A 15,914-nucleotide genomic window follows, 5' to 3' on the forward strand; every position below is an offset into this window, starting at 1 on the left:
ATGAAAAAGGGCACTATAATATAGATTATAGAGATCAGGCACTTTCTAAATTGATAAAATTTGATTACATAGTCATCCTAATTACCAGAGTTTTGATGAAGGAAACACGTCTTCAATAAGGACGTTTACCCAGCATTTTACTAAACAATGATCAACATAATTTTAACATATTTTAACTTCAAGCATAAATTATATTAACCCAAATGAGACAAAAAGTGAAAAACTGAAGTGCTAAAGCCAAATGAAAACTAAGGTCGAATAAGTATGAAACCTCTTCGGAGGCAAGCTATCTTTGATAAAAAGATAGCGCTGGAAATAATCTGTGGTTGACTTGTGCGCTGCCTTAATTATGCCACACTTATAAGCTCTTACAACATATTCCTCACTTCTTTCTCTGCAAATCCCAGTCACAGCATTAGTCTCAGCAGGATAGAACATGAATTAGTAGAAACATCAAACAGATCCAAATGGAGTTAGATGGTTCCATTGAAACTGTGAGCATACTTTTCATCATAACAAGACAGCCATTTTATATATGCTGCACCAAAGTACACGTTTATAAAAGGCTTGTAGAGCATATTTGCATTTTCCTGTATAACATAATTCTTATATCCCATTTCCCTGCAAGATTCCAATAACCAGCACAGGTGTAAGTTTATATCTTATGATTTTGAATTTCTAAATCTAATAACACTTTCTAATTCAAATTAGGAGATATATTTACCTTATAAGCCAATCTGCAGTCATAGGTGATATCTGCATGATGCCCATCTTCGTCTCCTTTGTCTTCTTATCATACTGCTCTGCTAGAAGTTGCCTGTCACTTAAAATTTCAGCCAAAGCACAGATCATATCCTGCATTAACGGAGTAAGTTCAGGAAAAAAACAATTTTCAGTATTTTTGTAGTTAAATATTTTGTCTCCTAGCGATATCTATTCTAATAAAATCTTCCTCAAATTATCATCATTGTCAGAAAAGGTTTAAGACTCACAATCCTTTCACCATCAAGCATTTAATGAAGTCTAGGTTTTATAACATGTAGATTGCGGACAAAATGATTTCTTTTTAATTCTGAATTATTGTGGAGAATCTTGGACATAAGTTAAAATGCAACAACAGCTGGGCATGGCAATAAGATCCCCCACAAAGCATAAGCCAAAACAATAATGTTTTTAAGGCAACCAAGTATGCATCAGGAAACATATAGAAGCATGCAACAAGTTATATGCCATACAGAAAAAAAATAAATGAATAAAAGGAAAACAAAAGATCTAAAAGACCTCTTGCAATTAGGTAATAAATTCTGATTACAGTACCATTAGGGGCTTTGAATGCCATTTTATTCACCTAATGTACAGGATATAAGTGGGGATTGCTCCTTCAACAGAGGAGGAGCTCTTAAAAGAGCTGAATAGAGAAAAAGGAGTAGGAAGATATAACTAAACAATCCAATGAGCATCTGTAGGACTGAAAACAATAACTGAGTATCAGACTAAAAACTCTATGCAGAAAATAGGCATACGTAGTACAAGTAAATAATGCAGAAAATATTACATAATGTTGGGGTTTCAAATACATACTATTGTGTTTATATATTCAGAAAAATTCAGCATATATGGTTCATGATCATATAAAAAATTCATGTGTTATGCAAGGGGGAAAAAGAATGATAATGAATTTAAATTTTAAAGAAGGAGATGAGAATAATCGTACCGAATCTATCTGCGATTTGAAGTGCCTTTCTACAACAATTCCAGCAACAGCCTGAACAGACAGCATTGTATGAAGCAATGGTTATAATTAAACGTCAGAGTTGTCTATAACTGCCCATTATTTAATAGTGCAGAAAACCTCTCTCTCTCACTCTCTCTCTCTGCCACCGAGTATAAACTACCTAAATATCATGAAGATTATTTCTTGAGATGCCAGGTCTTTTCTTTTTATTTTTTTTTTATTTTTTTGAAAGCAGCCAAAGCACAAAAGAAGTTGAATGGAAGCCTAGAGACTTTCACGGAGAAGGTATCTGTGTTTTCAAAACAATGTCCTTTATAAAGGAAGAAGAAAGCAAGGGTCTCACCACTCATCCAAGACAATAACAGAAGGTGGGAGAAAGGCAAAAAGAAGGCAAATGGGATTAATAAGACAATAATTTATCCTCTGTGGAAAACAGGAGCAAGTACACCTCTGTCTCCGATTATCAGCATCTCCTCTCATTTAACAAATATTTACATCAGAAAACATGTTATCATACATTCTTTAAGCTAAAATTTACACTCTGACATTTTGATGGCTGCTTTCTGTACAAAACCCACAATGGAAATGCATGTAATTGCCTTCAGCATTCATTCAAGAATGAGGCAAATTTGGTGGAGATCGAGAATGAACACAAGACAAAGTATCTCTCAGAAAAATGCAGCTGCATTGATCCTGAACAGCTTGAAGAGACCCCTTGGGCAGTCCCCAAAAAAAAATCTCTACTTTGCATATTAGAGATGCATATAGCCAAATATTAAAGAGAACAACCCCAAAATTATGGTGTTATTTTCACAGTATAAAACTTAACCACAGACTTGACAATTCACTTTTTAGGACCTTCATCTAAATGTTTGCTGAAGAAGTACCCTGTATTTCACAATCACCTCTCTTTTGTGCAATTGCCTCATCATAGATGTAACACGGGAATTTGTCAGTAATTAAAAAACTCTGCATGAAAAGCCAAAATCTGTACAAGATAAGCCAAATATTGACTATGCAACACTGTGAGACAAATTCTTAGTCTCTACGATAAAAGAACTCAATGGAATTCAATTTTGGGTGAAAATACTTTGCGTAGGACTGCTTCTTGGGTGAGTGGTGGTAATTGTGGTCGCATGTATCAAATTGGTGCACTTTTGTAGAAAAAAACTACAGCATAAATTGCTTCTTTGGATGAGAGACGACAGTGGGTCTGATTTGGCTGGTGGACCGGCTAGCCGGGGGTTACTTTTTAAATAATTAGAACAAAATTAATTATTCCTCTAAAGTTGCTCAATATACAGCGGTAAAGTGAAAATTGGAAAATATTACTGAATATGATCTATAACAACAAACTAGGAAAAATTTTATCTCACAAAAAAAAGGAAAAAGAAAAGATGCTATGAATGTATAATGCATTGTATGTTTTATACATTCTCTGAAATATGGTTATGATCCTGAGGAGTGAGAAAGTAGTCGAATATCCACAGCAAATAATATTTTTTGGTACCTACAACGTCTAGCAGAACGATAAACGTTTTAATATATTTTACCCACGCATCAGATGAAGTCAATTATAGCAGGACTAAGTGTGGTTGACTACAAGTTTTATGTTTAATCGTTAGAAAAAATAATGTAGTAACTTGTAAAACAATCCAATGTGGTCTTAGATTCAAGAATATATGTTTTTTTCCAGTAAATTCAGTACACTTGGAAATAATCACGAGCATTTAATGTCATTGCCCAATCTCAAACCCATTAGTTAATAAACCTTATCCGAATATTAATATAAAATGTGTAGTCATCCATAGTCCAAATAATTGGACAATAAAATGTATTTATGTGTGGTAGGTATAAATCCTTTCAACATGATGTGTAAGATCTTGTCGAATCTCGTATTGTTTAAAACATTGAGCCGGCCACTTACCCTCATTTCTGTCTGTGTAAGATATGGTTGTCCATCGGGATCTCGAGAGAGGTGAATTTTGTGCCCCTTCCTTTCATTAGCATCAGTCCATTCTTTTCTCACAGCTCTATCTGTCCACAGTAACTGCATATCCTCTGGATCCACACAGTCATCCCAGTATTTGAAGCTCACCGACATCATAGAAATTGGAAATTATCTAGTTGCCTCTAACAGTAAGAAATGGGGAGAAAATGGTCAAGTTATACACAGCTCCACTTAACATACACGTTGCAACAATGAGAGAAAATAAGATGAGACAAGAAAACAAGGCATGCATAACACAATATCCAATGGTAACTACGTTAAGCATTAGATCACTAAGAATGATGAAGTTGGCAATTACAACTTCTGATAAATTATTGCACTCCTATGAACAAAAGAGGTCCTTTTGTCCCCTCTTTGTTCTCCGTAATTCAAGATTATTCTTATCAAAAAGAAATACCCATAATCACATGTGCCTAACAAATCAAAACAAACTTTAATAGACAAGGAAAGAGTATATAAATGGCCAAAACCAATTCTTTTATCATTCAAAGCAAGCCCCCGTAAAAAAATACGCATGAACATAGAAAAATGTCATAGAATAAATCTCATAATCCACAGCCCACATGTAATCAAAAGGGGTTTTAATGGCATTTATTAGCAGCATCAAGACAGGCAATTTTCTTTTTTTTCCCTTTTTTCCCCTCTTCTATGCCTGTATTAATATGAAGAAAGCACGTATGCACACAGATACTCATGCACATGTACTAGAGAACCATTAAACTGCAGAATGTACATAGAAATTGCCTTGCAGCGAAGGGTAAACAGAGCTTAAGATTATTATTTCTGTCATATACATTATAATTATTACATTAAGTTTTTGCAACAATTATATTGAATATTCCATTTTACAATGACCACGAAAATTGATGAAATCTGAATGGCATTTTTTATCTCAGTCACATGTGCATGAGTATAAAAAGGAACTATATTGAACACCCATTAATAACGTGCCCCAAAAGAGTAAAATGCAGAGAATTGAAGCACTAAATTTCTCATAAATCCATTAATAAAATCAATAAGACCCATCAACCTAAGATCCAAAAGGAACTATATTGAACACCCATTACTCTAAATTCAATAAGAATACATCGTCATTACGTAATTTATGAATAATGAATGAGGATGACAAAGCGGAAACTCACAGAAAAATACACCAAAAGAAAACCCATCACTCTAAATTCCTAAACAATTGGAATTTAATGTAAAATTTAACGTACCTTTTTCTGATGATGGGAATCAGAATCAAAGAGCGGGGGATCGATGGATGGTTGGATTTGGGGATTTTAAAATAGAAAAGAGGAGGCGAGCGACTTCAATGGGAATGGGGAAGGGGTGGACTCTCCACGTGGCATATGGTTGTTGGGTAAGGGGCTGTTCGTTTGGCCATTTTTTTTGGAAATCAAAGAATAGGAAATCTATTTTCTATAATATTTGTTTTGAGGTTGTTTGGTTGGTTTAAAAAAGAAAGAAATTGTAGAATAGGAGATAAGATGAGATGAGTTGTCAACTTATTATTGGATGATGTGAGTGATTTTAAAAAAAATTTGTTTTGAGGTTGTTTGGTTGGTTAAAAAAATAAGGAAATGAATTGGAGGTATATTATTGGATGATGTTTTGAGGTTGTTTGTGTTTGGTTCGTTTTTAAAAATAGGAAAATAGATGAGATGAGATGAGTTGGAGGTATATTATTGGATGATGTGACACGTACTTAAGGAAACCAATTTCTTGTTTTTTTTTGAGGAAATGGATGGAAAGGAATGTTTAATGAGATGAGATGAGTTGTCACAATATTATTGGATGATGTGTGTGATTTTTAAAAATGGGATAAGATGAGTTGTGATGAGTTGGATGATGTGACACATTTCTTGTGTTTGGTTTATTTTTAAATGTAAGAAAGGAGATGAAATGAGATGAGTTGGAAGATAAAAATAATATTTTATTAGATGTTGTGGGTGAGTTTTAGGGATGGAAATGGGTAAAAATATTATTTTATTGATTTCCTTGTACCGATTTCCTTTTCTTGATTTTTAGGAAACCAACCAAACGGGAAGAAGCTGTTTGGTGTAGCGTCGGCTTCAAGCGAGGAGATGCTTACGTGGCATTTTCTGTTGGAAATGCAGGTAATATTAATCAGACGAGCTTTGCTACAGGGATCCAAAATATGGGACCAATTGGAGGGACAAGTGAGATGGCTCCCTCCTATTGGATAATGAGTTGGCCATCATTAATGATGATCAACTCATTATCCAATAGGAAGGAGACACCTCACTTGTCCCCTTTATTGGTCCCATATTTTGGGTCATTGATGAATTTTTCTAATCAGACTAGGGGAGTTATATTATTTTGGCTTTTTCTTGTCTTTGTTTTGTTTTGTTTTTTATTTTTACCTTTTTTATTTTTTTTTTAATTTATGTTTATTATTTATTTTTGCCATGAAGTCCTGAACTCAACATATTTTGAAAGCGGAATGGGGAATCTCTAGTCACGATGGTCTTTACATTTAGGAAGAGGTAGAGATTTTCGTAGTAGCATCTCTCTTATGATAGGATTTCATTCTCGGTATGTTCCTTCTCATTATTATCTCATAAGCTAATTTTTTTTTTCTTAAAAATTGTATGTCTTTGTTCATCGGTCCCCTAAATGCCAAAATATGCATGATAGGATTTGATGTGATCTCTGAAGGACAAAGACACTTCTCAAAGTGCTTCAAATCTTTTTATCATATTCTTTTGCCTATGTGATCCTATAAAACTTTTTGAGCATGGAAATTATAAGGACCATGAATTTAATAGTTAAAATAATTTTTGATATTTTAAAATATTCAATTATTATTTTTAAAAGAGTATTTGTATTTTTCTTGATTTTCTATAATTTTTGACGATTTAAATCTGTACTTATTTAAATTATTTAGATAATTATAAATTTATTTAGTACAGTAAAAAAATTTGGAATTATCTGTTGTGTTATCGATACTATTACATATTATTTTAAATAATACATTGTATTATTTTTACTATTACGTATTATTTCGTATAATATGTTGTATTATTAATTACGTATTATTTGTGCAATTTGTTGTATTATTTCTACTATTACGTATCAACTGTCGTATTAGCACAACTGGTACATTTTATCGCGTAGAAATTTATCCTATAATTATTTGATTTTAAATATAAGTAATTATATTTTTTATTAATTATTATTATTTAATTGTATAATTTCTTATATTATTTCTACAGTTGCATATTATCGGTTGAATTAGTACAACTTATATGTTTTAATGTGTAGATAATTATTTAATTTATTTCGTAATAATTATTATTTTTAATTATATTTCAAAACCCTAAAATTTCCTTTATGGGGCAGTTCGTTTCACAAAAAAAAATTAGGAAATCAAAGAATACGAAACTTATTTCCTATAATAATTGTTTTGAGGTTGTTTGGTTGGCTTAAAAAAGAAGAAAACTATAGAATAGGAGATAAGATGAGATGAGTTGTCACCTTATTATTGGATGATGTGAGTGATTTTTTAAAAAAAACTTGTTTTGAGGTTGTTTGGTTGGTTAAAAAGTAATGAAATGAATTAGAGGTATATTATTGGATGATGTTTTGAGGTTGTTTGTGTTTGGTTCATTTTTAAAAATAAGAAAATAGATGAGATGAGATGAGTTGGAGGTATATTATTGGATGATGTGACACATAGTTAAGGAAATCAATTTCTTGTTTTTTTTAAGATGAGTTGGAGGTATATTATTGGATGATGTGACACATAGTTAAGGAAATCAATTTCTTGTTTTTTTTTTTGGCTGTTTGTTTGCTTAAAAAAAAGAGGGAAATCAAAGAAAAGGAAACCTATTTCTAAGAAAAAATAGGTTTTGGGATTGTTTGGTTGACTAAAAAAAAGGAAATCAAAAAAAATGGAGATGAGATAATATGTGTTATCACCTTATTATAGGATGATGTGAGTGATTTTTTAAGAAAACTTATTTTGATGTTGTTTGGTTGGCGGAAAAAATAAGAAAATGAATTATAAAAAACCTATTTCTTGTAATAGGTTGTTTTCTTTTGTTTGGTTATTTCTTAAAAATAAGAAAATAGATGAGATAAGATGAGTTGTCATTATATTATTGGATGATGTGATCTACACTTAAGGAAATTGTTTTCCTACCTTTTTGGGAGGAAAACAAACAAATGAAATGTTAATGAGATGAGATGAGTTGTCACAATCTTATTGGATGATGTGAGTGATTTTTTAATATGAGATGAGATGAGTTGAGTGATGTTGTGGATGAAAATAATATTTTATTAGATGTGGTGGATGTGATGGATGAGTTGTTGGATAAAAATAATATTTTATTAGATGTGGTTGATGAGTTGTTGGATAAAAATAATATTTTATTAGATGTTGTGGGTGAGTTTTAGGGATGAAAATGTGTGAAATTATACTTTTTGAGATTTATTGGTTTTCATTTCTATTTTTTTGTTTTTTAGGAAATAACCAAACAGGCCCTTGAGGAAATGGATGGAAAGGAATGTTTAATGAGATGAGATGAGTTGTCACAATATTATTGGATGATGTGTGTGATTTTTAAAAATGAGATAAGATGAGATGTGATGAGTTGGATGAGGTGACACATTTCTTGTGTTTGGTTTATTTTTAAAGGTAAGAAATGAGATGAAATGAGATGAGTTGGAAGATAAAAATATTATTTTATTGGATGTTGTGGGTGAGTTTTAGGGATGAAAATGGATAAAAATATTTTTTTATTAGTTTCCTTGTACCGATTTTCTTTTCTTGGTTTTTAGGAAACCAACCAAACGGCCCCTATATGTATATATGTATATATAAGTCTCTCTCTCTCTCTTCCTCTCTCTCTCTCTCCCTCGTGTTCTTTTCCTCCGTCGCCCGAACCCCACCTCCTCTTCCTCCTCCGCTCTTCCTCCATCACCACCGCCCTCTGCGCCCGCGACCTCGAACCACCTGAGCCGCGGCGCCGACAACCTCCATCACCAAGCTTCTCGTCGGCTCACCATATGCTCGACCTCCGACATCCCTCTCTTCCAACGCACCTCCAGCTCGTTCCCTGACCTCCCCCGTCACCAATCAATACCCCTGACGACCTCCTCCAAGCCACCGCCCACCTCTACGCAGCCCCTTCATCACCGCAAGCTCCACCACCAGAGTCCGCTCGCCAGCTCATTCCGCGCCTCAGCCCATCTCCTTCACCCACCGTCGGCTCTCCCCCCCCGCTCTTAGCGCTCCTCTGACCCCAGCGCCTCCCTCAATCCCCTGTAGCAACACCTGCCCCCTCGTCGGTCTGGCCTTGCCTGCCCCCGCCGACCCGACAGCTGCCTCGTCCGCTACCACCTCGCCGCGAGCTCCCGCCGTCGGCCACAGTCCACCCCCATCACCCCGCGCCCGGATGCCCCCTCACTCGTCGTCGACATCGCCAGCCGGCCCAAACCCTCTCTCCGCCACATGTCCCTTCAAACTGTCGCGCTGTGCTCCCCGGCGATTCCGATCCGCTTAAACTCCGCCTTCGCAAGTGCCACAATTAATCCCCGAGGCGTGCAGACGTCGATTCGTTCGACGTACCCGATGGCAAGACACCTCTTGGGTCTTGACTGCGTCTTGTATAATATTTAGATCCGTTGTGAATTAATTAATTGCATAAATTAGATTGTGGTATATTATTACATGCGTGAGATTGTTGATGAATGATATTTAACATTGCTATAGTTATAGTTGCGAAATTGATGATCATGATATGTATTTTAAACTCATTTATGATAAATGAATACATTGAAATTAAAATATGATTTTAAAGGATTAGAAATAAATTAAAAGAATTTATTTTGTAAATGGATTATTTTGAATAAATAAATTATGATTTTTAAAGACTAGTTTGAATTAATATGATGAGAAACATTTTAAAAGAATTTATTTTCAGAAAGGAATAATTCTAAAAAGAAATTAATTTGGAAAAATGGTGATGCAACTCCGATGTTGTTCTTCGGGGTGAGTAGAATCAGACCATTGATCAGAACTTGGCATGTCTTCTTAAAAAAAAGAGTGGCCCCACGGTGAGCGTCAAACTGTTGATGCTTAATATCAAACAGAATAATTCAGAAGAGGATGGTTGCGGGGTGATGAAGGATGATGGAGGGCCCGCTCCCTTCTTCGACTTTATGACTGGTTCTTGAACGAGGACTTGATGTCCACGCTGCACAGACAAAAAGAACCCGTGAGAAGGCGGGGATCGGTTCCCCCGTAGTTCCTCCGACGGACAAGTTAGTGAAACTCGAGTGGGGAATGGGAAGGTCAAGAACCGATGTGGTTCTTAAGATGGCAATGTCTATTAGATCCTCTCCCCTTTTTTTGGTCTTTTTTCTCTCCCACTTTTGGTTAGGATCAGATAGGTCATCTATAGCCTAGCCTCGGGAAGCGGTGTTAGAGTGCGGGCTAAGAGTTGAGTCACCCTCGCTTTACAGGTGTCGGCTGGCGACTAGAGGGGAAGCCACTTCAGCTCTGGAGAGAATGTCTCCGTATTTTCTGGGAAGCGATTTGGCGACTAGAGGGGAAGCCACTTCAGCTCTGGAGAGAATGTCTCCGTATTTTCTGGGAAGCGATTGAGAGCGTGGCAGAAGGCATACTGGCATGCTGAATCACCCCTCGCCTTACAGGTGTTGGTTGGCGACTTGAAGGGAAGTCTCTTTATTATGGGAGAGTGTGTCTCCGTATTTTCTGAGAAGTGATTGAGCTGACAAGTTGTGGAGACCTATCAGGCCAGAATCTAGATAAGGCTTGTCCGAGGTGGACTGAGGTGTTGACATATGTTATGGGGGAGAGGCTTGAGGCCAGGGTCAAGTCCTCAACTTAGTCGACAGCAAGGAATGTCTCTTAAGCCGTTTCTGAGAAATGCACAGTGAGTGATCGAGTGCCCTAAGTAGGGTCGTCCTCGATGATAGGGTTGACCGACACCGCTTTTTGCGTCGACTCAGGAGTGTCGGTCTGTCCGACTGGTTGGAATACCGTTTTGTCTCAGCTAATAACCATCTCTCGAGTCGATATAAAGATGTCGACTCGTCTAGGAGGTCAGGATCTCTCGTGCTGACCAATATCGCCTTTGGTGTTGACACCAGAGTGTCGACTTGATGAGTCGGTGGGGCCGAGGTCTCTGTGATTGTGCCTTGGGTTTATCCCTGATAAGGTATCAAGGTTTTGTAATTAGCCATGATGGTTGAGTTGCACTGGAGGATTCGACCATATGTCGTGCATTGGGCTTACTTTGATAAAGAGAAAATGACTTCTAATTCGACTAAGCAATCAAATGCCTAGAACTCTTGAGAGCTGACTAAGTCTTTCCTTCCCCTAAGACCGAGAGACGACCGTGAGAGTCGGCAAAATGGTTGAGTTTGTTTTGTTAGGACTCTTATCGTATTATTTTGCAAATATCCGTATCTTGGGTGAGTGAACACCATGACATTTTAAGTTTGGATTATGATTTTTTTGGAGTCCTTTATATCTTAACCGTTTGTAATTTAGTCCCTCAAATTATTAAAAAGTTTATCAAATACCTCAATGTTCATGAGTTGTAGCAAAATTAGGCCATAATCAGTGAAATTACTATTAACTCCTCGATTTCTTATGAGTTGTCACAGAGTAAACCCTTTAGTCAAGATAATAGAGACAAAGATGTAAGAGTCGAGGGTCCTAATAACAATTTAAAATTTGTGGGGGTCTAGTTCCAAAATATTAAAGATGTAATGGACTATTATAAAAAACATTAACTTTTTTTGAAGACATAGACTCTAGTTATCAATTTTATTTCGTAAGGGGACTTGATATTGAGAAAATTGTTATGCTATATATTAAGTTTTGTATTTTGGCCAGATGTGTATATTTAAACATGATTAGTGAATAATTTCAATTGTAGCATTAAAAAATCATTTAAAATGTGATATAATTTTAAATAACAAATAAGTAAAAATAATTATCAATTCATTTCATTTTTTTACTTTCTAAACAATATTTTACTTTTATAAATAAATATTATATTTTAGTTACACGCTGATATACATATATTTTCCCATGAGTGGTGTTAGCGGCACACCCCCTACCACACCACCAACCACACCCACTCTCCCATCGCTACATTAAACCGGGCCCCACATGAGATTTTAAAAATGGTTTACTGTAGCGATGGGAGAGGAGGTGTGGTTGGTGGTGTGTTAGGGGGTGTGCCCCTAACATTATTTTTTTCCCATACGTGAAAAAGGGCTAAATACCCATATTGGTATTTTAATTCAACCCCATTTGACAACAAGATATTTTAATTAGGAAATTCGGCGATAAGACATTTTAATTGAATAAAATTACCATTAAGGTCCTTTTTCTCGTCGGCGGCCACTTTTCCGGCGAAAACTCATCACGTGTGTTGCACGTGGGGACTTAATCTGTGTTTAAGATGCTGATGTGGCTCTGTTTTCTGACGTGGCAGGGAGAATAAAAGAGGGATCGAATTGGGGAAAATTGGGAATTAGGGTTTAAGACATCGGGCCATTGGAAGAGAAGAAACTATGTCATCGGCATCAAGTTCAAGCTCTCATTCAAGCTCTCGTTCTAAAGCAAGCAGGGTGAGTGGAAAATTGGGATCGCATGTAAGTAATAATCATGGTTTGAATTCTTTGGCAGGTATTAGAAGGTGGAACGAGGAAGCAAGGACGGTTGGCATGAAAATCTGTAAGTGTAGAATGGATTGTGGGTATTATACATCATTTACAGATGAAAATCCTGGGAGAAGGTTTTATAAATGTCAGAATCCTAATGGTGGCTGTGGAATGTGGGAATGGTTCGATAGACCTCTCTGCAATGTGTCTTCTACTCTATTTCCTATTCTACGAGATGAAATACTTAACTTGAGGAGTGAATTGAAGCTCAGGGATAGGCAGATTCAAAGAGTTGAGGCCGAAGTGAAGGATTGCCATGTTGAAAATGCCAATTTCAGAGAACAGCTCCAGGTTTTATACGATGAGAACGCTTGCTCTTTGGAAGAAATATCAAAATTAAGAGATGAGAGTTTCAGATTAGAAGGTTTGCTTCAATTGGAGAAGAGGAGGAGGATGTTGCTGAAGAGAGGAAGTTTGATATCACTTTTGTTTGTAGTCGTTTTTATTGTGTATTTTTTTTGGTTTATGGACATGGATATGTAATGTTTAAGAGCATATTGTATGAACTTATGAATTTAATGAGAAGAAGCATCAGGACATGAAGATCTGTCACTGTTTATGAGAAAAATTTGTCATGGTATACCCTGTATTCATGAATTATCTTTGTGAGTGAACCTGTACGATATAGTTTTCCTGTGACAAAGCATACTCACAAGTAGGCAATCAAATACATTGCACAATCAAATACATTGCACAATCACAAGTAGGCAATCAAATACATTGTACAATATAGTTTACCTGTACAATATAGTTTTCATGCACAGAAGCTCATAATCACATTGCACAATCAACATACTAACCAGTAACTCCAAGCTTAAGTTCATGTACAGAAGCTCATAATCACATTGCACAATCAACATACTAACCAAAAGCCAAACTACATTAGTCACCATCAATTGTCATGTGTTTGTCATGATTACAATCACCAGCAACAAGTAAAAAGTCATTCAACTACCTCAAGTCTATATATTACCAAAAGCTAAACTATAATTACATATAATTACAACCCACTATTATGTGCACATGAAGCCTGTGTATGCTCCTCTTGGTGTACATCCTGGGTTGTCCTTGGAGTTGAATCCTGTATGATTGTTGCTTGAGAGGCACTTGGGTCTCTATAAGCTATTTCACCATGATCACCATGCCATAGGCCAAAACCCTCTGGCATAATGACTGCATTATTTCTTCCTTTGCCTCGGCCCCGTCGTATATCACTCCTTCCTCTAGCATTTTGAGATTGAGCTTAGAGAATACATAACAAATTCAGTGCATCAGTAAGAATCTATATGAAAACTTGGTGCACAACAGTATGTATTGTTCATTACCTCTAGCCATTGATCTTTTATTTATGAAAACTTGAGATGGTGGAAGAGGGTTTGTTTGACTATGCTCTTCAATGGAAATGTTAGTTCTGGTTTTGCTCCCCTTTGGTCTTCCTCTTTTCTTCCTTCCACTTGTGCCTCCATCAAGAACTTGAGATTGATTTTCCTAGAAGTAAATCAATGGAGAAATTAGATCATAGTGCTGCATATGAGATTATTAAAGATATCTAAATAATGGTCCCTCATCATTACTGCTTCTTTGATCACTCTGATAGCCTCCTTCATAATTTGTCCAAAAACTAGGCCAGTTTTGAGTTTTAGGAATTGTGCCTCTAGAGTTTGGACCTACTACATTCAATCCCACAATATGTGACATATGCGATTCTGCAATATGTGATGGGTTATTACCAGCATATGTATCATGAATATGGGTGGAACTGGTGTTGACTTCATTAGCTTGTTGTGGTTGTGGTTCAGGTTGTGCTTCATTAACTGTAGGAGGGAGACCATCTACATCATCTACCAATCTTGCCCCAGCATTAAATGCTATTCTACCCTTCTCCTCCTCTATTTTTTTCTTATTTTTTTGCCTTATTTCAAACAACTCATCATCATCACTTCCTACTGGGCTCTTATGACTCTCAATATCTTCAGATTCTGCTGAGTCTATATCTCCACCATCATTCTCATCTACATTCTTATCTGTTTTCATTATTTGCTTTCCCTTTCTTGATCTATTCTTTGCACTAAACTCATCAAAATAATTCCTTATCTTCACCATCATCATCATGCAATGGCTCTGTGGGATCAACCCTGAAATTTTTATCCTCCACTGAGTCATCATCATCATCACTAGAAGATGTTTGTGCAGATTTGTGAGGGGGTGAATTGGAGGGACTGGGCAGTGGTGATTTGGAGGGAATTGACAGTGGTGAAATAGTAGGGTTTGAAACACTCACTTGGCCCTCTTTTACATCTACTCTTTTTTTGGGTGTTAACTTCTTTCTCCTAACCATAGGAATATTTCTTTTAGGAGATGTAGCAACTGAAGTAGGACCTTCTATCACTTCTAATGGCATGTCAACATCGTGATTTGCATAGATTTCTATCACTCTGTGCCTCAATGCATGCTCAATCATTTCTGCAAGATCCTGATCTGAATTTAGAGGCTTTAAACCTCCACTAGCCAGTCCTACACTAGGAATAGAATAATACAACATCCCGACATTGTTATAACCATATTCTGTAACACTAATCTTCAATTGTTCTAATGAAATATCTTCTGCATCACAAAACTCAACATCAACTGAACCACCAATGTATGCCACATTACTTCCGAAGTCCAATGACCCCCCATGTCTATATTTAATCATAATTTGCGTAGCCATCTGCATAATTTACGAAAAATGATAATAATTCTATCAAATTCAACCCATTATTTGGAAAAAAACCACAACTTTGAAAACCCTAATTCTATCAAATCTAACAAAATATAAGTACATTTTAGGTTTATCTTACATTTAACTCAAACTAAATACGTGATTAACTTATCCTCTTCAAAGCCACCAAAAGATTTCATACGTATAATGAGAATCAAACCTTCGCATTCCTGTCAACCCGTACCAAGTCGTCGTCCTCCGCAAATCACCTAATGCATGCACCGAGGAACACCATCAGTTGAAATCTCTGCAATCTATCGCATTCAACTGCCTCAACGATGATGACTCACTCTCTATTTCTCCCTCTCTCTCGCGCTCAAATTCTGAAAACGAAAGGAGGAATATGTCCTATTTTGGGTGGGAATTGGTTTTTAGAGGGTTATTCTCCCTGCCACGTCAGAAAACAGAGCCACATCAGCATCTTAAACACAGATTAAGCCCCCACGTGCAACGCACGTGATGAGTTTTCGCCGGAAAAGTGCCCGCCGACGAGAAAAAGGACCTAAATGGTAATTTTATTCAATTAAAATGTCTTATCGTCGAATTTTCTAATTAAAATACCTTGTTGTCAAATGAAGTTGAATTAAAATACCAATATGGGTATTTAGCCGTGAAAAAAGTAACATTTATTTGCAAATAGGGTAGAGCACCCGATCCACTGTATAAAACCGTAATCC

The 15,914-nt window shown here is 36.2% G+C and overlaps 1 protein-coding gene across 3 annotated transcripts in view; it reads right to left on the bottom strand.

Moving 5' to 3' along the window:
* The window catches only part of LOC109844345, a 29,029-nt gene extending 23,940 nt beyond the window's left edge, over positions 1–5,089 (bottom strand). For all 3 annotated transcript variants that reach the window (XR_002247993.1, XR_002247994.1, XM_020413338.1), the window contains exons 1-6: positions 4,964–5,089; positions 3,663–3,868; positions 1,715–1,765; positions 725–855; positions 505–621; positions 272–394 (exon numbers count right to left, since the gene is read on the bottom strand). Coding sequence is in view for 1 of the 3 variants with exons in the window: in XM_020413338.1 (XP_020268927.1) it covers positions 272–394; positions 505–621; positions 725–855; positions 1,715–1,765; positions 3,663–3,842 (602 nt within the window). In the remaining 2 variants the exon portion in view is untranslated. The remainder of the gene's footprint in view (positions 1–271; positions 395–504; positions 622–724; positions 856–1,714; positions 1,766–3,662; positions 3,869–4,963) is intronic.

This window comes from Asparagus officinalis, chromosome 6 (genome assembly GCF_001876935.1).
Source record: "Asparagus officinalis chromosome 6, Aspof.V1, whole genome shotgun sequence".
Taxonomy (NCBI): domain Eukaryota; kingdom Viridiplantae; phylum Streptophyta; class Magnoliopsida; order Asparagales; family Asparagaceae; genus Asparagus; species Asparagus officinalis.